Below are 23672 nucleotides of genomic sequence, written 5' to 3'. Positions count from 1 at the left end.
TTATAAATTTGCAAAAATCTCAAGTAAACTTTTTTTATGTTGTCATTATGGGGTGTTGTGTGTAGAATTCTAAGGAAAAAATTATTTAATCCATTTTAGAATAAGGCTGTGACATAATAAAATGTGTAAAAAGAGATGCGCTGTGAATAATTTCCGGATGCACTGTATAATCACACAAACATGAAAAAAGCATTCTATACTCACCGCAAGATTGTACACTAGTATACTAGTATACTATCCCACTAGAAGCAGCATGGATTTTTTGCAAAATTAGAGAAAGATGCAAAAACTTTTGTTTGTGCATGCGCAAGTGAGCATATGTAGGACGGATTCACAGGTAGGATGACTTTATATCACACCGGCTGAAGGTTTTTTTTTTCTCTATGGCGCTATTATTGTTGCTGCCTTTGATTGGTGTAACATTCATGCTGTAGATCTGCCGGCTGCATGTTTACAATAAATGGTAAGAAAAATAACAAGTCGAGTGTAGCCGAATGTAGCGGAGTAAGAGTAGTGTTTCTTCTTCACAAATCTACTTTAGTAAAAGTAAAAAGTATGGTGTAGTAAAACTACTTACAGAAATATATATTTTTTCCAAAAAGTTACTTATGTAAAAGTAACGGAGTAAATGTAACTTGTTACTACCCACCTCTGATAGTAAAGCGTCTAATCAATCATAGATAAGACTGAATTTTTCTAACCAATCATAATGCAGAAGCTGACCTCTTGGGGGTGCCAATATGGTAAAATATGATCTGACATCATAAACATTACAGTTCAAATTTATTACATTCTCTGTGGATACACTAGTATGACTTTATAGTGTTTTTTTTACACCAGACATTGTGGTACAGTTTAGCTCAATGATCTTTCTCCACTAGGCAACCTGTAGCCATATTGAAGCAAAACAGCCTTAAGCGTTTGGTTACGCATCTTGTAGTCCATAAACTGGTCAAACACAGTAATACAAACATCCCGATAAATGTCTCTGCCTGGAATTGTTTCCACCTTGTGATAACCTGACAGGTAGAACTGCTCAATGGGAAAGTGACATACACACCCTCCAGGAAAGTCTAAATTTTTTGCTGAGGCTTTTTAAGCCGCACTGCGCAATGTATTCGCTCAAATTGCCATTACTCTAAATTGGCTATTCTGTGTATCTTACCTTTATATGGTCAGCTAGCTGCATGGTGCAGTTCTCTGTCTGTTCAGCTAGATGGATGCTATAAAGGTGCTGCAGAAACAGAACAGAACATTGGTTGTTTCGTTAGTTCATTTTTGTGCCATTTTTTACAGTGGCTGATAAGTGCAAAACAAAATAACAAACCAAGAACAAAATAACAAAACCAAATACATTATAACAAATCAGAAAGAATCAACAAGCCAAAAAAGGTAGGTGTGGTTTGCGAATTACATTCTTACCGCTGATTGGACAAGACATCTGCCACTAAAGATCAGCGATAAGAATTTAATTCGCAAACTATACCTACCTTTTCCAGTTTGACTAAATTGTCGTTGTGTTTTCTCATTTGGTATTTTGTTTTTGGTTATGTTGTTTTGTTCTTGGTGTTGTTATTTAGTTTTGAATTTGTTAGTTAGTTTTTGAATTTGGCTTTTTTTTTCTGTTTTGTTATTTTGTTTTGCACTTCCCGGCCACCGTAATATTTCCTACCTCTAAAACACTAAGTGTAGTATCGCTGTGTCAAAGCGAGAAATACCTGATAATATTTAATGGCCTTAGTAAGTGGCTCCACATTCACAGTTTCGTCTAGTTGATCCCTGTGCAGCAAATCAATGAGGAAGTCCAATGAGCGCTCATGCACAGACATTTCCGAGTAAAGGGAACCCACACGCTTATAGACCTCCACATTACACTGATTAAGGGCACTGCAGAGACAAAACAAGCATATTTAGTACAAACACAAATGAATGCCATGATATCACTTTTTAAAACATAGTTAAATTGTGTGTGTGTGTGTGTGTGTGTGTGTGTGTGTGTGTGTGTGTGTGTGTGTGTGTGTGTGTGAGTGTGTGTGAGTGTGTGTGTGTGTGAGAGAGAGAGAGAGAGAGAGAGAGAGAGAGTGCGTGTACATACTATTCATATTTATGTAGGGTTGCCTGAAGCAGACTCAGAGAGTAAATAAGTCCGGCAGCAAAGCTGAGCTGCTCCCCCACTGCCCCTCTCATGCCCGGTCTCTGAGAGCAGCTCTCGGTCAGATCAAACTTCTCCTGCGCCTGCTTACTGATCAGCTCCGCCTGCAACACACACAGACACACACACACACAGAGCTCACTGTATATGTTGTATATGTTACTGTATATGTATAACACATAACAGAGCTTTTCATGAACGATACTAAACCATCACAAACCAAAACTAGATGCGTTAGATTTTAGATTTTAAACTTTTCATATCATGTAAACACCATCTTCTAGCTTTATTGAAACTGCTGTTAGGTTAGAGACAACAACCTGTTTGTCCTGTTAAACTGAATTTACTACTAAAGGAATCTGTTTAATTAAAGAGACATATAAATAAATAAATAAATAATTTTAAGCATAACGAATCGACACAAACACACACACATTCACCAGGTCATTCATAGAGTACCTTGCAGATTAGTCTGGGAATGAGCAGCAAGACAAGGATGCCGTCATGGTCCCCTCCGTGTCTCAGGAAGGAGTCGGGCATGAAGGTGGTGAGAAGAGCCACCTGTCTGTTTGCCTGAGCCACTTCCATCTTACGCAGCTCCATCTCAATGGCCTGGGGATAAAACACATACATGCACAGACAAATAATGTTACAGGGGTTCCCAAAGTTGAGGATGTTGTGTGTGGAGTACAGTATGTTTAGAACCTTTGCATATGCTTTGGTTTCTGCAAACTTGATCTTGAAGTCGAAGATCTCGGCAGGCTGCTGCGGCTCAGCGGTGGCCTCCTGCTGATTCATTAGCTCTCTGTTCACTTCCTACACACACAAATAAACACGTCATGATCCTTTATATTTATCCTTCTAGTTCTAGTGTTGTTCCTGCTGTTAGTTCAGATGAAGATGTGTGTTGATGCTGTAGTGTGAGTGTGATGCAGCACCTGCAGGTGGGCGGTCAGCTCTCTGTATTTCAGAATGGTGTGTTGGTAATCTGCCACAGTCTCCTGCGCAGCTTCTACGCGTTTCTCAGCCTCTCGCACACTGGCGGCACTCAGGTCCAGCTGCTCCCTCAGCTCTAACTCCGTCTCTCTGGCGTTCTCCTGCAGCTCGTCATTCATCTCATTAATGGCCTCCTACAATGAAGGTACACAGACGGAACCCATGCACATTTAGAAACAAAGCTGAGACCAGAGACATATACACACACTGGGTTAGCCAGTATTTTTTTTATAAAGATACATATTTGTAATATAAAATAATAGTGTGTTGTTTATATTACCGTTTGCATACAAAAGTCTAAACATCATCAAGGGTAAAAATGGAGAAGAAGCAATATGTTTGTAACTGACTGGTTTCTGAAACATGACAAGTTAGACAGTTTGTTAGCTAACAAGCTGCATGCCATGATGACTATATTATGCTTTTTTTTTTTTATATTACCGTTAGACATTCTTCAGAATCTTAACGCAGAATTTACCAATTATGGACTCCTGGACAAAATCTACATCGGCCCCACCCAATAAGACCATGTGTCCTCACCAGGTCGGTGACGGCCTCTCTGAGCTCCCGCACTTTCTCTTCCAGGTCCAGATTGCGCTCTGTTAGAGTCTCCACCATCTCTTCTGCTCCAAGAGCTGCGTCCACCTAAAATACACACACACACACACACACAAATCCTACTGATTTCAAAGCAGATTGTAAATTTTTAGCATTTCAATTTGATGTTTCGATCAGTTCCATTAAATCAACTACTTCACATAATTTGAAGAAGATTCATTAGTACTGTTTAAAATGCCCAGTGGTTTCCATGAAGTTCTACACAAGCTTCACAAGAAATCAGAAAACCTGTTCTTTAAGCTCATCTATGGTCTTCTCCGCCATCTTCATTTCCTCTTGAATTTTCTCTTTCTGCATCCTCACTGTCTCCAGCTCAAAGTTCTTCTTTTCCATTTGCTTCTGCAGCTTTGAGTGCTCCTGTTTCTCAGTGGCTGACAGGTCACGCATCCTGACACACACACACACACACACACACACACAGCATAAGTAGATAAATATCTTGACGTAAACAACTGGCAAAGCAAGCTGTGCTACAGACCCTGCAAGTTGCACTGACACGCACCTCACTAAGGCCTCCTTCAGACGGCCATTTTGTTCTTCTAGTTGTTTTACATGATAACTAGATGCTGCACCATCAGAGCCTGCGAATCAGGAGCCAACGTAAGTGAACTAGTTTCAACCAGTGGTTTGTTTGTGGTCTTCTGTTGAAAAGTTAAGGAGTCAAGCACTTGTAGGTAGGCTTACCTTTTTCCTCTATCTCATGTTTGAGGATCTCCAGGTCCATGGTCAGTTCGTCCACCTTCTCTTTGAGTGCATCGACCTCCTGCTGCAGAGACTCCGCCCTCTCCTCAGCCATCTCTTTATCTAAAGTGGCCATCTCAATAGCATCAGCAGTGTCTGCCATCTCCTCCATATAATGTTCCTTCGCTTCTAAAGCCTCTCTTGCTTCCTGTCATAAAGACAGTACTACTGTAGTATCAGAGCATATGTCACAAACTGTATGTGTGACAAATCAGAACATGTTTATGTGTGTGTGATAATGTCAATTATTAAGAACTATTCAATCACAATTTACCAATTATGGCTTTTTTACTACATGTTTTACTAATCATTTAGTAGATAAAGGGAAATAAATCTTACCACACAACTTATGCAGCAAATGATTTGACTTTGTGTGTGTGTGTGTATGTGTGTGTTTTGTCTTTATGTTTGTGTGTGTACCTTTTTGGCCTCTTTGAGTTGTTTCTGCAAATCGTTTTGCTGCTCCTGCATCTTGCTCTTCCATTCCTGTAGCTGCTCCAGCTGGATCTTGTGCTTCTCCAGCTCCTTCAGCTTGACCTTATCCTCAGCCCGTTTCATCCGCAGTGTCTCTAGCTTCTCTTCCAGGTCTTTCACCTGAGCCCGTAGAGCCTCCTCCTCCTGGTGGCACACACACGCACATACTCAAACAATACTGTGCAAAAGTCTATAATTTCTTTATATATAAATAAATTAAATGAGATAGAGTAAATTAAATAAATAGGCAATTTTTTTTTTACTGCAACAGGTTGCAAAGAGCGTAAATATACAATACAGTTATTTAACAACCTCGGTAGCAACCTTATTTCCACTCTGTTATGTTCCAAGCACCCAGCATTCTGCATGTCCATTATACAATTAACCGACCTAATCATCTGTCATCATGTGCACCTACATGTTTCTTACAGGTTCATGCCTTAAGTTAGATCTGTTTTTGAAAGCTTGAATGATTTATAGTTCACTGTCTGGCAACAAACAAACAAAAAAAACTGGGAAAAAAATGGTCAGGTACCTGGACTGGGCTAAAAATAAGATAAAAACTTGCCAAAAAAAGAGCCAAAACAGTTCTTCAGGAATCCTAGAAATCTATTCTAGACTATTCTAAAAATACAAGAAAGTTTGGCTCTTTGGAAGAAAAATATGAAGAAAGAAGGAGTATATATAAACCAACAGCCATCAATGTGAGCAAATGAAAGCAAACATAATGCTAATAAACTTAAATACTGGTTATAATCACATAATGCTACAGTTAAGCTAGACTAAACTTCCTTGCTAGGTCATTTATTTTTGATAGCACAGGTTAGTTCGACAAGGTATAAGCCACCATAAAGTTAACAAGCTTACTAACAAACTTGGATAAAACGTTTCATAAGAAAATATTACAGCTGAGCTAATGTTCGCTAGGGCTGTATATAATTAGCACATTCGTCTCCTATTATGTGGCTTATCAGTGAACCTACATGTAACTAGCTCAATAAGTAACAAACACAATACACTAACATTAGCAAATCAGTTGGCCTCTGTAGTGCTGCCACTTTATTTTATATAGTCAGTGTTATATGTACAGGATATTAGTAAAACACTGACCCTTGTTCTATACACACAGCTTATAATGACAGCTAACACACACAGATTATAATGAAACACTGACAATAACCAGTGTGACATAAATTTTAATATTATAAACATTTTATTGCCTTAACACTAAATTGTAAAGAAAAAAACCTGAGAACTGACATAAATATAGACATTCCCAGTGTAGTAATGTGAATAATCACGAGCACTCAATGAATAATGAAAGACTTTTGATGTCTCTTAAACTTTCTGAATGATATTTGACGTTATTATGTGCATAAAGAACGTCAATATTAATGTTTAGTTTTATGAATAACATAAAAATAATAGAATGAAAGGGTAAGACTGGTGTATCCCACCTTGCTCGGCACTGGGATGGGTGGCGCTACAGGGGACGTCCCAACAGGGGAGGGGATAACGGGAGCTGCTAGTGGGGTTTGAGCAGGTGTGCTGGGTTCGCTGCTGCTCATCTCTGCTGCCGAAGCCGAGCCAGAACCCACCTTTACTCCAACACCTGCCCGCGCCTGACACACACACAGAAATCATACCCATACTAAATCAGAACCACAAATTAATATTTAAAAAAATGTCATTTATGTGAACAATTTTGCTGTTATGTAAAAAAAAGATGTTCAAATTCTCGTAATCCAGATGTACATCTATTTTTAAATATTTAAACCAACTAAGCACTGAACCTTAATGTACCTAGATTAATAAAGACTGAAAACAGTTCTAACTTCGAATATATAACAAGTTTCTCACCTTTAATTCAAACTAACAAATCTGAGTTAAAATCACACACGACATACAAAGTAGTCAGTACTCAACGCCTCACTCATCACACGAGACCAATTACAGGTGACAAAAGTCACACTTTCACGCTCTATCAGAACGTGTTAAACTCACACAACTGGGTTAGTTTAAATCTTGTTGCAAATTAAAACTCACCTTCGGCCTCCTGACCGTAGTCTGAGGAGCAAGTGCGCACAAAACACACACACAAACACAAGAAAACACATACATCATGATTGGACAGTTAGAAAGAGAATGAAAGTTAGGATAAACGTGTCAGAATTAGAGAAAAGGAAAAGACGCAGGTTGTATGTGTGTATAATTTCTTGAACTCACACATTTGTCAAGAACAATTTTGAATCTTAAGTACAGTTTTTTTTTTTTTCTATTAGAACAGTCGACTGGCACCACCAAGGTCATAAACATCACACGCCCGCGCGCGCACACACACACACACGGACCAGCCTTTTCACTACAGCACTGTTAAACTGAGGATACCACAGTTTCCGAACAAACAAAACTCCTCTGTACCAAACTCCTCTGTACACACAAACACACACACACACACACACTCGCTCACACACAATGTTAAAGTTAACAATATAATCAAATCATATTTAGCACATCTAACATAAATAATGCTATTAAGAAATATTATTAATATTAGAAATATTAGTACTTATTTTTAATATTGGTCCTTTAATTGAAATATTCATAATAATCATAATAATTACTAGTCTTATAATAATCATAATTATGTGACAGATCCTAATTCCAATGGCATTTAAGTGAAACCTTGTACTTGTATCCCTGGAATAACCGACTTGATCTGCACTTAATCATTCATTTACACCTCCAACCCCTAGAACTGTACATGCACACACAAACACACACACACAAACACACACATTCTACGACTACCTTTATGCTTATGTTTATTCAATCACAAGCTTACAGCTTAAATACAGAAAAACACAGGAGTATTATAATAAAGCAGATCAGATGCTGTGTACCTTACGAGGCGCAGGAGTCTGTCTCATCATTTTGGCGATTGAAGAGGACAAACACACAAACACACAATGTGCACACAAACAGACACACAGGCGCAAAAGAGAGTAGAAAGACAGAAAAAGGGATTCAGTCACATTAATAGAGAGACACAGTGAGGAAAGCAGGCCAAACCTGTAGCAAAGCCACAAACACACAGTAGCAGGCAAGCTGGGTCCACACACACACACACACACACAAACACACAGAGAGACACAGCACAAAAATGGTACTGCAGGTAGTCAAGAGCTGCTAAATCCTTTTCTCTGTCCGTTTGCTGCAATAACCGATTGCTTGCTTTTTCACCAGCAGTCAGAGCCTCATCTCCAACACTCGACTCATCTATGTGATTACAGCACTGTCATCTTTCTGCAGAGCAGCCATCGCTCTCTCGCTTAGCATCCATCTCTCTTTCTTCCTCGCCGCTCCCTTAGTCTCCTCCTCTCTCCCTACCTCCCTCTGTTGCTCTTTTGTGCCTGTAGCTGCCTCACCATCACATTACATCACAAGCCTCCCTCCTTCCTGAGGGTTAGCCAGAGACAGGAACAAGAGAGAGAGAGAGAGAGAGAGAGAGAGAGAGAGAGAGAGAGAGAGAGAGAGAGAAAGGGTGGGGAAGGGGAAAAGGGGAACTGATGGAAGTCTGCCCTGTATCCTAGCAACATTTCACCGGCACTCTCCATGCCTTAATTACATTAGACTTTCAACAAAAAAAAAAAGAAAAAAAAAAAGGGGGTAAGCTGATACACATGCAGAGAGACCACATTTTTGGAATTTGGTCCATACTAATGTTCAAGGATCCTGGTGCATTAGAGAATTATATGTTTTAAATATATTAGTGCACTTAGTGTTAACAGATGCAGCATCATCTGAAATATCGATTGTAGAAAGAGTAAAAGAAGGGAAGAGCACCGCACTTTAGAGACAGATTGATAGATCAGATTACAGCTCTGCAGAGTGCACAACGATGGTCTAAGGATTAGATTTCTTTTATCTCACCTCTGAGGAGGTGAGATAATAGAAAGTGATGAGAGAATGGGAAATGTAAATGCTGTCCAATGTTACTTTGTTAAGCAAGTAAAAAATATTTTTTTTTTTACAGTTTGTGTGTCTGTTAACTTTATTCTGAAATCAGACATTCACAGTCCTGTACTTCAGCACAGTGAGTTTGAAAGTAAAATGGTGGTTATGCACTAATGGTCAACTTTATATATCGTATAGCCATGTATAGTCTAGCCATGTAAAGTGAAACCCTTTTTGGTTTAATTTTGAGCTCATACCTTTAACTTTACAGCACATGAAAATAAAAAAAATTTATTTCTTACAATATTAAAATATGTCCTAAGATCAATCAAAAAAGGACTTATAATACAGAAATTGAAAACCTTTTAATTCATGCACTTAACAGTTGGTTGGGGCTCCTTAAAATACTTTTTTAAAATTACTGCATCAATGCCATATAACATACTGTAGAGGCAAACTGCCTGTGGCATTACTGAGATGTTATTGAAGACCAGGTTGCTTTGATAGCAGCCCAAAGACTTTCAGCTTTAATTCAAGAGGCCTGAAAAAAGTGTGGCATTAAAAATTCAGGAATTACATTTTCATACATGCCCTGATTTCTGAGTGCTCGTTAATAATGGAACAAACTAATACAATTACAAACATTAGGATTGCCTTAAATACTTGGATAAAAATCATTTGCAATCAATCACTGCCTGAAGTCTGGAAAACATGGAAATGATTATATGCTAAGATTCCTCTCTTTGCCAGGCCTTTACTGCAGCTGCCTTCAGGTGCTGTTTGTTCGTGATTCTTTTTGCCTTCATTCTTGTCTCCAGTAAGTGAAAAGCATGCTCTATTTGGTTGAAAGTAGGTGACTGACTTGTCCAGTAGAGAATAACCCATTCCTTTGCATTAAGAAACTATTTGATAGCTTTCAGTGTATTTTTTGAGTCACATTAAGCCATATTGGGTCTATCAGCAGTAAGAAAAGGCATTTGCAGTTCTTAAGCGTTACCAGTGGTTTACTCCTTGTTGTGAAGCATCTGTATTTACTTCACAAAGACTTTTGTAGACGTTGACAATGAAATGCCTTCAAGGGTGTTCTTGGCTTGGCTAGATGTTGTAAAAGGATTCTTCTTCATTCTAGACAGAATTCTGCAGTAATTCACTCTAGTTCTTTCCAGGCCTTTTGCCTTTGCTGAGCTTGCCTTTTTAAGAATGTGCCAAACTGTTGTATTTGGCACTCCCAACGTTTTTACTATCTCTCTAAAGGGTTTATAAATGTTTTTCTTTTAGCCCTAATTGTGGCCACCTACTCTTGCACAGACACCTGATCAGCTGCAAAATGCAAATGTAACACTCAGAACCACTTACAGGGATTTTATCTGCTTGATAAGTCATGGACTAGCGAGGAAATAGGGCCATACCTGGCCATCCAACTGCTTGTCAGCCTTTTGTTCCATTATTTATGAGCCTCTCAAAATGGGTATGTGTATGAAAATGGCTGTAATGCCAGAATGGTTAATGCCACAATTTTGTCAATGTGCTTGAATTAAACCTGAAAGTTTTGACTTTGCTCCCATCGTTAGTGTTTCATTGCAAATTCAGTGTGGTGGTGTTCAGAAATCTCAGCCATTTCAGCTATTTTCAGTTCCTACTTGTTACAGAAACTCAGATAGTCAATAGAGTTCAGGCCAGATGACTGTCTCAGCCAGACAAAAACTTTCCACTCTTTGCACTTAAGAAATAATATAGTATTAAACTATACTGTATGCTACTTGTGTGATGGAAAGTGTTATTCCCTACCTTTTTCTGTAAAAGTCCTTCTAGAACCACATAATTTGTTGGATAATAAGCCAAGTGCAAAAACCAGATCCACAATCAACTCTATATCTTGCTTGTTAAGTTGCACTACTGATGCAACAAGACAAGCCACATGCCATCTGCCAAATGTCCAAGAAGCTTTGGCTTTCCTAAAATATGACTATAAATAAACAAATTCAATCTTGCATTCAAAAATTTACTTACATAATAAACATTCATGTTCCGAATTCAATACAAGAGAGTATAAAGACAAACGAAAATGTTCTGACACTATGTACATACAAACTAACCTGTAATATCCAGTTATATACAGTAATATACAATTTATCCAGGTTTGGTGGTCATATCAGATGTCAACACATCAACCTGGCTTTACGACGCAGAAGATTTAGATATCTCAATAAAATAGTAAATGTACTAGCTTTGTTATAACGTCCATGAATGTATTATTCATTACTGTACGTATATGGGGATTACATCAATGAAAAATTAATGATGGAATTTACAACATTGCAAATAGAAAAACTCTCCATAAAATGTAAAACAAATATAGACACCTAGGTACTGTTATAACTTGTATTTTTAAAACAGTAATCAAATACCAGGCACTCATTAAGCAATATGAACAAATGCTCAAGGCCTCCTTAAGTGGGTGGCTCTGGTATCAGTACAAGAACGTGCCTGCTCATCCATTACTGTTTGAATAAAACTGTGAGTTTTATACAGAGTATATATACTGTACATACACTGTATAAAACGGTTATATTTTCTAAATATAATGATTTTTGTTGATTACTGTAGCTGATAAATCCTAATTCAAGAGAGATTATCTTCCCTCTGTTATATGTCCATTTCTAACACATGCTTAATTGTCTAGGACTACACTCAAGCAGCCTCAGGTCTAAAATGCCAACTGAATGTTGATGTTAATATAAAGAGGCTTTGCAGATGTAATTTCGAGAGCTCGATATTTCAGCAATGACCCCTGGCAGTTTGCAGCAGAGTAAAGACTGAGCACTGTCGTAAATTGCTTCAGAGAGCAGGAGCACTCAGACGACACATGCTCAGTTAGAAAAGGCCAGATGTGGGCTGAGACTGTTATTATGGATCTTATCTGTGTTTTATACTTTTTAACGACATTCAAAGTTGACTGACCTTTCAGTGAGGAACACAAGTATAATAAAAATTCATTAAAGGCTCACACCTAATTGGTGATACAAAAATGCTAATCAGGATGGTGTAATGATGACTCTAAACCAACAGACCATACATGGTATCTACTGCCAATTTAATATAAAGTTATAAAATTCACATAAACTCAGATAGTATTATATGTAATTTGTGGAGTCTGCCTCTCTACATACAGAACATTTATATGCACATGCTGAATGCATTTACACCTACGCAGCTTATCACAAACTCATCCAAACAAAATGCACAGGACCAGCAAACAAAAACAGACTGACACTGAGTAAAAACAAACACAATTACACTAGGTGTATTCATTTTCAACAGGGGTTGACCGCATGCATCGGTTTTGGGCGGACAATGGTATATGTAGGGTGGTCTACATTAATTGGGGTTACAGAAACATGCAACACCTTTTTGGGTTTGGCTCCTCGCTGCACACTCAGAGGAAGAAGGAAGAGTTGAGAGGTCAAAGGTCAGTCAATCGGAGTGTTGTCAGAGGAAGTGGAATGCACACACATATACATACCACACTGACCCTCTCTGTTTTGTTTTTGGGAAAGAGCTAAGGAGAGCCCAATAGAAAGTACATGAATGTGTGTACTGGTGGAATTTAAGATGCATTATACTGTAGTCAGCTCTCTAAATATTGACACCCTTCATGAAAATATTGAAATAATGAATATAAAAACAACAGAAATCACTGAGCTTAAAGACAAAGTGACAGAACATGATTTAATTGTCCCTGTTTGTATTGAATAAAGCAGATATTGAAGGTGAGCAAATTAATTTCCAATGTGCAGTTCAATGCCTTGAGAGCTTTGTATCTGATCACTATTCTTGTCCTCATTGATACATTTTAATCAGCTTTATTTTTTTACTTTGTGAAACTCCTGAAGTGGTCTAGCCGGGGTCTGGACATGAACCCAGTGGAGCCTCTCTGGACAAAAAAATGTGCGCTTATAACATCATTCACAAGCAGACTTCAGCTTATTATTGCTTCCAAAGGCGCTTTAACAAATGATTTACTTTATGTTAATGAGTTTGATCATGCGGCCTTCCCTCTTGGGTTTATTATATTGTTATAAAATATTTAATGTTTCCGCAGTCATGTTGTTTTGTATAGATAATGCCAACTGAATATTTTCTGACCTTTTCAAGTTTCCTACATTTTGTATTCATTTAGTTTCATACTCATCTTAAAATGGATTTAAATCCTTTTATCATTTTACACACAATACTCCACAATGACAATAGGAGGTGTTTGGAGTGTTTTGTTAATTTATAAATAGGCCTACTGAAATATCCCATTAACATAAAGTAAATCATTTGTTAAAGCGCCTTTGGAAGCAATAATAAGCTGAAGTCTGCTTGTGAATGATGTTATAAGCGCACATTTTTTTGTCCAGAGAGGCTCCACTGGGTTCATGTCCAGACCCCGGCTAGACCACTTCAGGACTTTCACAAAGTTGTTCTCAAGCCATCCTTGTGTTTTCTTTGTGTAGGTCGTAGTCTTGTTAAATGGGCCGTTCTTTATTTTTTTTCTGAATCAATTCTCCCTCTATATTTACTAGTCTCACAGTTGCAGAAAAAACTTTCCCACAGCATGATGCTGCCACCACTATGTTTGATAGTAGAACTGGTTCTAATAAGGTGATGCCTGGTTTCCAAATAGTTCAATCTTTGTGTCATCACATGTCATCAGAACAAAGGATTTAGTTTCCTGTGGTCTAAGAGTCCATCAGGAGCATTTTGGCAAACTTCCATCAAACTGTGATGAGCCTTTTAGTGTGGAATGTCGGCAATTCTACCATAGAGGTGATGACTGTTCTACCATGATGGCTGTCCTTCTGTAAGTCTCTGCAATCTCCACAAGGGAATTCAGGTTCTCATTTCTAGTGACCCTTAGGTTCTTAGTTACCTCCCTGACGAAGGGACCATTACTCAGTTTGTCTGGGTAGTCAGGTCTGTGTAGATTGTTGGTTGTTCCAAATCTCTTCCATTTAAGAATGATAAGGGCTTCTGTGCTTTTGGGCACTTTCAATGCTGCAGATATTTTATTGTCTCCATCCCCAGATCTGTGTCTTGACAAAATCTTGTCTTACAGGTCTACAAAAAATTCTCTCTTAGTGGCTTTGTTTTCACTGACATCCACCATCTACAGTACTGTGAGACCTTTACAAAGACATATACTGTAGGTGCCTTCAATTATGCAAAGGTAGACTTCAGTCAAGCTGTAGACTTGAAAAAGGATTTAAATCAATTTAGTGTGAAACCAAAAAATTTAGAAAAATTAAAAAAGTCAAAAAACTTTCCGTCATAACTGTTTTGGGGTTGTTGTTGTTGTTGTTGTTTTTTTTAAAGAAACAGGTGCTGTCAAGTATAAAACCAATGTGTTTTTCACTATTTGAAAGAAAGAATTTGTTTATTTGTTTGTTTTTCTTTACAAAAAAATCCTGTTTCTGTAATTGCTTTTGCACATTCTCTTGAAGGGTTACAATATTATTAAATGCATGTGAGAGGTAAATGTTTAAACAACTTTCATACGTTCCAGTTTTTCTCAATTGCTTACACATTTTTCAGAAACAGTGACAAAGCTCCCAAATTCTCTATCGTAATCATTTCAAAACTTTGCACATTTTGCAACCCCTAATACTGTATATTGTAAAGTTCATCTTAAAAAATATTTACAGTACAAATTCAGCCACACTTACCATGTGAATTTCACACACAAAAGAACACTGCACTGATCACTTGAGAAGATAGCTGTTACAGTGTGTGAGCTGATGGCATTGTTGTAGAAAATTATTTACTGATTTATTTAATATTTAATATTAGAGTGGTAAAAAGTAAATAAGTGTATGAATGAACAGAAACATTTGGGATAACAATGGTCACACTATAAAGAAAACAACACCGGACCCGTCCTTTAATGTCCTATTGGCCAGAGCATGTAGTGTTACAATGCACATAACAGCACATATCCTTTTACCTCTAGATCAATCCCTAGACTATTTTTCTCCTCATTCTCTGCTTCTGCTGACTTTTTCCAGTATACAATGGTATACAAAATACTCATTCACTCACTCACTCATCTTCTATACCGCTTTATCCTGTATTTAGGGTCGCGGGGACCTGGAGCCTATCCCAGGAGGCTTAGGGCACGAGGCAGGGTACACCCTGGACAGGTTGCCAATCCATCGCAGGGCACACACACATACACACACTCACACACCCATTCACACACTACGGACAATTTGGGAACGCCAATTAGCCTAACCTGCATATCTTTGGACTGTGGGAAGAAACAGGAGTACCCGGAGGAAACCCACCAAGCACGGGGAGAACATGCAAACTCCATGCACACAGAGACAGGAATCGAGCCTGGTCGGGAATCGAGCTCGGACCCTGAAGGTGCAAGGCGACAGTGTTAACCACTACACCACCGTGCCACCTATACAGAATACTAGTTTAAAAAAAGAGATTTTATTATAAAATCTGTTAAAGTTTGAGCAGTTAAATAAAAATTTTGCAAAATAAATGCGACCCTGTCTGTAAAAACTCTCCTAAAGGCTGTTTTTGTGAATTATTGTTTTCTACATAAAATCATTTGTAGAATCACAAAACCATTAATTTAGTAGGGTTTTTACAGACAGGGTCACAAATAGTGTGTGATGAGAGTCATTTAGAGTAAAAATATGGTCAGAGTTTTGTGGTACTGGCTAAGCTAAAAAAAATCCTAAACATCAATCTTAGCAATCTTTAATAGCAATTTAAAAAATTTTAATGTGTAAGCATTTTTCATGAAAAACAGCAGTAATGCTTATACTAATAAGGTGTGTAATAGTATAAAAAAAAAAGAAACAAACTTGTACAATGATACTTAAATGTCAGCTGTCAGTGAGTGATGAGCAATATTGGACCTGTAACAATAACCCCCTCTGGTGGATAAAACAGGTAACAAAATCCACTTTCTTTGTATGCCATAGACACTCGAACCCATTCAATCAAGAAAGAATGATCAGGTTCCATTAAGCAGCAGCACACACAGTCTTGTTCAAAAGTATTAGAATGGCAAGGCCAGTTCATTTAAGCGACTTCAGTAAGGGTTTTAAAGTGACATCAGAATATACACTTACCTAAAGGATTATTAGGAACACCATACTAATACGGTGTTTGACCCACTTTCACCTTCAGAACTGCCTTTATTCTATGTGCCATTGATTCAACAAGGTGCTGAAAGCATTCTTTAGAAATGTTGGCCCATATTGATAGGATAGCATCTTGCAGTTGATGGAGATTTGTGGGATGCACATCCAGGGCATGAAGCTCCCGTTTAACCACATCCCAAAGATGGTCTATTGGGTTGAGATCTGGTGACTGTGGGGGCCATTTTAGTACAGTGAACTCATTGTCATGTTCAAGAAACCAATTCGAAATGATTCGAGCTTTGTGAAATAGTGCATTATCCTGCTGGAAGTAGCCATCAGAGAATGGGTACAAGGTAGTCATAAAGGGATGGACATGGTCAAAAAAACTCTCAGGTAGCCGGTGGCATTTAAACAATGCCCAATTGGCACTAAGGGGCCTAAAGTGTGCCAAGAAAACACCCTCCACACCATTACACCACCACCAGCCTGCACAGTGGTAACAAGGCACGATGGATCCATGTTCTCATTCTGTTTACACTAAATTCTGACTCTACCATTTGAATGTCTCAACAGAAATCGAGACTCATCAGACCAGGGAACATTTTTGCAGCCTTCAACTGTCCAATTTTGGTGAGCTCGTGCAAATTGTAGCCTCTTTTTCCTATTTGTAGTGAAGATGAGTAATACCCGGTGGGGTCTTCTGCTGTTGTACCCCATCCGCCTCAAGGTTGTGCGTGTTGTGGCTTCACAAATGCTTTGCTACATACCTCGGTTGTAACGAGTGGTTATTTCAGTCAAAGTTGCTCTTCTATCAGCTTGAATCAGTCGGCCCATTCTCCTCTGACCTCTAGCATCAACAAGGCATTTTCGCCCACAGGACTGCCGCATACTGGGTGTTTTTCCCTTTTCACACCATTCTTTGTAAACCCTAAAAATGGTTGTGCGTGAAAATCCCAGTAACTGAGCACATTGTGAAATACTCAGACCGCCCGTCTGGCACCAACAACAATGACACGCTGAAAATTGCTTACATCACCTTTCTTTCCCATTCTGACATTCAGTTTGGAGTTCAGGAGTCTTGACCAGGACCACACCCCTAAATGCACTGAAGCAACTGCCATGTGATTGGTTGATTAGATAATTGCATTAATGAGAAATTGAACAGGTGTTCCTAATAATCCTTTAGTTGAGTGTAGAATACACAAAAGAAATGGCCTTGCCGTTTGAATATTTTTAGAGGGCGCTGTGTATGTATAATGCATATGCAAAAACAAAGACATATGTGGGTTTTTATTTTAAATTTTCGTAAGACCTGGCACTCACCACTTTATTGGACTTGGGAGCCTCCAGAATTTCTGTGAAGAAATGCAAGGTACAAAGACTAAAAAAAACTGTAAAGCTCATATGCATTAAATCTGAAACACAATCTGCATAACTACAAACCTACAAATCTGCATAACTACAAATACCTGCAAAAAGAAACTCACCCCTCTTTAGAACTTTAGATGTGGCAGCTTCAGGAGTGTCAGGTGATGTTGTGTCTGCGCCATCATCCACCAACTGGATCTACATTAAAATAGCAGAAAAAGGTTCATAGCTTCCAACTTATTTTACAATACATGTTGTCTTAGAATGTCAGTAGTGTCAGCAATTTGTTTACCTGTGACTGCCGCACAAATATCCCATGGTTCTCAGTGCACGTGAAGTAGCGCTTGCCTTGCACAGTACCATCGTTCTTGCCTCTGGCCTCCTCTAGGATGACTCCCACCCATTTCCCAGATGCAAAGAGTGTATTGCCAATGTAGGCCACAGTGCCACGATGACCTTTTCCAATCACCTCCACCACAGAGCCCACCTTCACTGGCCGTCCTCCTCCATCAGAACTCATCCTGCTGCTGCCACTGCTAGTGGTCTGAGAGATGGGCAGGAAGAGAGAAAAAGATACAAACAGCGGCATTTGAGAACAAGCAAGGAAAAGGTGTCTGTAATTAAACTAAATTGCATTTTTCATTTATAAATACTGTATAATCTATATAATAAGTGCAGAAATTATCAAATCATGTTCTCAATTTCAATTTCAGTTCAAAGTCTGAATGGGACTGTACAAATCCAGCTCATTTAGACACATCTCAAAGAAAGTGGTCCAAATACCTGCTTTCATCTCATAGCACACGGATACACAACTAGAAAAGATGGCATTCTTCAGAGACGTGCTCCATATTCATTTTCTGCTTAGATACACCTTTTTTGTTGTTGTGCCAAGAGCAAGAGCAAAGGGACATTCAAAAATAATGTTAATTCTTTAGGAAAGCTACAATACCCCAACATATGCATGTTTTATAATTTCATTATTTTATAACTTATAAGCAAATGAATATGATATCTATGTAACATTACTAACAGATACAGCTGAAGTTGGAAGTTTACATACATGTTTAAGTCATTAAAACTGATTTTTTTTTTTTTACCAAAAAAATTTCATGTTAATAAACTATAGTTTTGGCAATTCATTTAAAACATCTACTTTCTGTTAATACATAAGCAATTCATCCAACAATTTTTTACAGACTGATTACTTACTTCCTTTATTATTAAATTCCAGGAAGTCAGAGGTTTACATACACTCAGTTGACTGTGCCTTTAAACAGCATGGAAAATTCCAGAAAATGATGTGATGGTTTTCGATAGATTAATTAACATCATTTAAGTCAGTGTACCTACAGTATAGATGCATTTTCAAACTCAGTGCCTCTTTGTTTGGGCACTGGAGAAATTAGCCAAAATATTGTGTACCCTCTAGGTCTAGGTCTTCTTAGTGATGACATCACTAAGTGCAAATATCAAATGCCTTAAGATACCACTTCCGCCTGTACATATAATACAACGTATTACAAATTACTTGGAAATATTACTTACAAAGTGTCATACAACTAAGGAAAGAAACCTGTTTTGTCTCCTAGAGACATTAGTAGGAAAAGTACAAATCAATTCCAGAACATTGATTTGTCCTTTAGTCAGAACATTGATTCATCCAGTTTGAAGACAGTGGATGAATGAGGTACAAATGTTTCTGTATTCACAGTAAAACAACGTAACCTGAAGGGCTGCTTAGCAATGATGATGACACTGCTCCAAAAGTGCCAAAAAAGACAGATTCTGATTTGCAGCTGCACATGGAGACAAACATAATGTCCACTGGTCTGAAGAAAGAAAAATTTAACCGTTTGACCATTATTGTCTATAGGAAAAAGGGGGAAGCTTGCAAGCCAAAGAACACTATCGCAACCATGAGGCAACAGCATGTTGTAGGAGGTGCTCCATGTGGAACTGGTGCACTTCACAAAATAGATGGCATCATGAGGAAGAAAGATTATATGAAAATAATGCAGCAACATCTAAAGGTTATCAGCCAGGAAGTTAAAGCTTGATAGTGAATGGCTTTTCCAAATGGACCATGACCCCAATCATTATTCCAAAAGTGTGGCAAAATGACTAAAGTACAATAAACCAATTCTTAACCAATACAATACAAAACATGTGGACTGAACTGAAAAAGCATGAGCAAGTGAGGTGGCCTACAAACCTGACTCAGTTACACCAGTTCTGTCTGGGAATGGTCTAAAATTCCAGCAACTTATTGTTCACAGTATTCACAGTATGCTGACATTTCATATTCTTAAAATAAAGTTAGAAAAAAGAAAAAAGAAAAAAAAAGAAATTAACCTAACTAAACTAAGACAGGGTATGTTTACTAGGATTAAATGTCAGGTGTATGTAAACTTGTGACCTCAACTGTATACAGTATGAGTAACTGACTGTAAAACATGAGTGCAGGAATCAGGTTAATTACCATTTGATCGTGAATTCATATATGAATATGCAAAGGTGACAGAATCTAACTTGAGAATACAAATTACTAGACAAAAAGAAAGACAGGATTTTTTTTTAACTTCTTCAGGAAAAGAGCAAATGAGTTATGACAGTGACTCAGCAAATACTGGAGGTGAATAAAAGGAAAGAGAAAGTGTCGACTGTTTTATGACTAAGCAAAAAATAGTGCTTTCACAGAACCAACTAAATAATTGAATGCATTAAACACAGGTGTGCTATGTCATACATGTTTCTTATCTGTTTCGTTTAACAGTTTATTGTATGTACTGGGGGGCAACTATTTGCTGTTTGTTTTTTAAACAAACAACCCTGGCTTATGCTTTCTTTTTTTTACCGTTATGCTGTATGGGTAAATTTTGCATGTATGTGTGTGTGTGTGTGTGTGTGTGTGTGCGCGCGCGCATGCTGGTCTTTCTTTAAGGCTATGTGATCAACAGACACATTAAGATTCATTGAGTTCATGAAGCGCGTATTAACACAGAGACACAGACACACACAAAAGAAAGTCCATACCTTTAGGATACCTAACTAATTCTACTTCACTGTAATGATATAAAAGCTCATTATACCATCCACATGCAAGTTTCGGAAGCTACTACACAATTTTTTTTTTTAACTGGCTAAAAATATAAGCATGGAGATGGCCTTAGCAGAACAATACAGGCTGACAATAATTTGTATAAAGGTTTAGACACTAGGCTTGTAAAACACAGATAACCGTAACCATTTTCAACGACGTTAAAATAAAAATAATTTTTTATGAGATTTAAAAGAAGCAAATGACTGTTACACACACACCTCTTAACTGAATGCTGAATTCAATAACAGATTATTTAACTCTGGATCCAAGAAATGATATCATTTGGTGACATCATCATGTGTCATTTGTACAAGTACACTTCCGGTCATGCTATGCAACCTAAGAGAACATAATAGCAGTCTGATGTTACTCTTCTCCCAAACACAAATCCACTCAGAGACAAGGAATACTCACTATCCATTATTATCTGATATCACATAGAGACACGTCTTTCCTTTATCGTGCACAACAGAAATAACAGACGCTAGGTATTCATTGTATTCGTGTAATTGTTTACCTATTTGTCACTCACCCTGCTGTATGTGTTCCTCTTCATTTGAGACATGCCGCTTCAGTGTTGCTGATGACTCCCTGCACTTCTCTAGACACGAATATTGTCTCTAACCCTCTGTCTCCCTCTGACACACTCCCTACCTCCCCTGTCTTCCATCACACATCCCCCTATCTCTTCTCTCCATCCCTGTGATGGCTGGATGACACTTGCTGTCTGCTCTTGGTCCAGCAGAAAGGAGCCTGATCCAGGAGAAGGCCAGCACTGCTGCTTGATGCTCACTGATGAGCAGAGAATCACCGCATACAGCCCCGAAAGCTAAATATGGGTGTGAATAGGAGCTGTCTAGGAGGTCTTGTATATTAGGGTGAGCAGTGCATATGGATGTATAGTGTGTATCCAGTGCTGGTGGGGGAGTGTGTGTGTGTGTGGAGAGACCTGCTACTGCGCTAGTGTCTATGCTTTCTGTGCGAGAGCCAGTGCTGGGTCCTAAAGCCCTCCATTACTCAGAAGCTTGCACTTCTTAATAAAAGGATACTGTACATGTGTAGATCTGTAGGAGCACAAATCTTTGGAAATATGTATTCATGCAGATGAGGACCGAAACACAGATATCCCTGTAACAGAGCAATAGAATATTTATATGAGCACTTTGTCAGAACTGCACTTTAGAGCTAAACACTGAGTTTTCTTATCTGTCTATTAAAAACAGCCACTTGACAACTTAACTTGTCATCCAGCCATCATGGACATAGCTAGGCATGCCTACTGTCTGTAAATGCAGAAATAACTAAATTATAGCATAGTGATAAAACATGTATAACAGTACATTCTTCTTATTACCACAACTCTTCTACCTGCCTCTCAAAAGCCCTACAAATAGGCCTTAAAACCCCTGCCCTGACATGTTTATCCATTTCTTTTTATGCGGCAGCATTATGATGTAAATCTTCAAATGAATGTTTAATAAATTGCTGCTAATAGTGCATTCTGTTTGTACTGTTCTATACTAAGTGTTAATCTTTGCTTTTCCTTCCATGTGATTATTTTTTTTGAGATACAGCATTAGAACACATAATAGTCCTATAACCTAATCTAAACACGTAACCATGCTCTTTTATCGTGCTGAGATCATTTCACCCTGCCAAAGAAATCACATGGAGGTAAGGTCTTACGTCATTCTTTTTCTCATGCTGTTAACGTGAATGACAGTGAATGTGATCAATAGGAAAGGTCACTTTAAGGCAGTGAGCTAGAGGAAGGTGGCCTCCCTATTCAGCCTTTCTCTTCTGCTGCAGGCCCGCTTCAATGTGACGCAGCTCTTAACAAAAAGCCAAAGAGACAGAGCAGTGTGCAACCTCAGCTGACGAAAGTTCCACACTCACACACACACAAAGGATTAGCATACTTTATGAGCTAAAACTGCAATGCAGGATGTACAGCATTGAATTTTATGCAAAGGAAACTAGGAAGAGGTAATACACAATCACTTATCAAAGTATAATTCAGAATCTGATGGGACCCTCAACTGCCTTCTGTTTTATAACATATGCAGTAACCAGAAATATTGCACCATTATTACCACTGCTGTAATGTACGCATGTTACTAATGCACCCTCTTATTCCCTGGACAAATCTTCAGCTAAGTGGATGGTCTTCCATCTAGACAGACATCTTAATGACAGGAACTAAAACCCATTTTAAGTACTGCAGGAAGAGGAGGACTGATCAGACCAGCTGGGCATTGGACATTGGACATGAGGGAGTAATCAATAGAGATAGCAGGAAAAGGGATTAAAGTGGAGATGAAGATCAAAACAGCAAAAACAGAGTGAGAACAGATCATTCCATAAAAAAGCTCCTTTCTTCACACCTATTCATATGAGCATATGCATGCTGAAGCCCGACTTCATGGAAGCCAGATTATTATTACAAAATAATAATATAATAATAATAATAATAATAATAAGAGCTACAGTATTATTTATCAAGGATTTATCAAGGATTTATCAAGGATCAAGGATTTATTTTCTGTCACATGCACAATCATACAAGTACAATATGCAGCGAAAATATTTTGCGACCACAGAGTCGCGACGTCAGCCACTAGGGCGCCATCATAGAAAATAAGGAATAAGATACATTAGGATAACGAGGGTAAAAAATCCCCTCCCAGACTGTCCTTCGAAAAGGGCAGTGTGAGATCAGGGGTACAAAAAATACCTCAGCAAAGCACAAAAATTATGCCTTAATCTGTTTTACTAGGCTAAGTAGACAACAAATTGTAAAACTGCAATTCTTCTTCTTTGTGACAGTTCTTAAGAAATTGTTGATTTGTTTCTAAATTTGCTGTATTGCTTTTGGCTTACAGGTCACCAATCAAATGTTCCTTTTGGATGCAAGAATAATCAATTATCCAATTAACGTTTTTTTTCTTGGGCTTTTTTTTTGGGCATCGGATTACTCAACACTTAAGATCAGCAATCCAGAGTCTCAACTGACTAAGCCACCAATGTCCCATCCAATAAACCATTAAAGAACCCTTTAAATTAGATACCCTCCCCCAACAGTATAATTATTAGGTAACTGGGAAAAAACGAATAATGT

The 23672-nt window shown here is 38.2% G+C and overlaps 1 protein-coding gene across 6 annotated transcripts in view; it reads right to left on the bottom strand.

Moving 5' to 3' along the window:
• The window catches only part of dctn1b (dynactin 1b), a 34826-nt gene that overhangs the window by 9961 nt on the left and 1193 nt on the right, over nucleotides 1-23672 (bottom strand). Inside the window, exons 1-19 of one of the 6 annotated variants that reach the window (XM_053501640.1) lie at nucleotides 21087-21617; nucleotides 17744-17995; nucleotides 17571-17649; nucleotides 17407-17438; nucleotides 12346-12366; nucleotides 7885-7902; nucleotides 7028-7048; nucleotides 6439-6603; nucleotides 4928-5125; nucleotides 4451-4655; nucleotides 4269-4347; nucleotides 3995-4154; nucleotides 3689-3793; nucleotides 3091-3282; nucleotides 2858-2968; nucleotides 2612-2764; nucleotides 2096-2256; nucleotides 1719-1887; nucleotides 1166-1234 (exon numbers count right to left, since the gene is read on the bottom strand). In XM_053501640.1, the coding sequence (XP_053357615.1) occupies nucleotides 1166-1234; nucleotides 1719-1887; nucleotides 2096-2256; nucleotides 2612-2764; nucleotides 2858-2968; nucleotides 3091-3282; nucleotides 3689-3793; nucleotides 3995-4154; nucleotides 4269-4347; nucleotides 4451-4655; nucleotides 4928-5125; nucleotides 6439-6603; nucleotides 7028-7048; nucleotides 7885-7902; nucleotides 12346-12366; nucleotides 17407-17438; nucleotides 17571-17649; nucleotides 17744-17995; nucleotides 21087-21119 (2223 nt within the window). In that variant the 5' untranslated portion in view covers nucleotides 21120-21617. Of the gene's footprint in view, nucleotides 1-1165; nucleotides 1235-1718; nucleotides 1888-2095; nucleotides 2257-2611; nucleotides 2765-2857; nucleotides 2969-3090; nucleotides 3283-3688; nucleotides 3794-3994; nucleotides 4155-4268; nucleotides 4348-4450; nucleotides 4656-4927; nucleotides 5126-6438; nucleotides 6604-7027; nucleotides 7049-7884; nucleotides 7903-12345; nucleotides 12367-17406; nucleotides 17439-17570; nucleotides 17650-17743; nucleotides 17996-21086; nucleotides 21618-23672 lie in introns of those variants that run through there. The other 5 variants (XM_053501641.1, XM_053501644.1, XM_053501642.1 and 2 more) reach the window with 5 other exon arrangements.

Source organism: Clarias gariepinus, chromosome 8 (assembly GCF_024256425.1).
Source record: "Clarias gariepinus isolate MV-2021 ecotype Netherlands chromosome 8, CGAR_prim_01v2, whole genome shotgun sequence".
NCBI classification, from domain to species: Eukaryota; Metazoa; Chordata; class Actinopteri; order Siluriformes; family Clariidae; genus Clarias; species Clarias gariepinus.
Note: the sequence above shows the minus strand (reverse complement) of the source record. Positions and strands in the feature narration are given on the sequence as shown.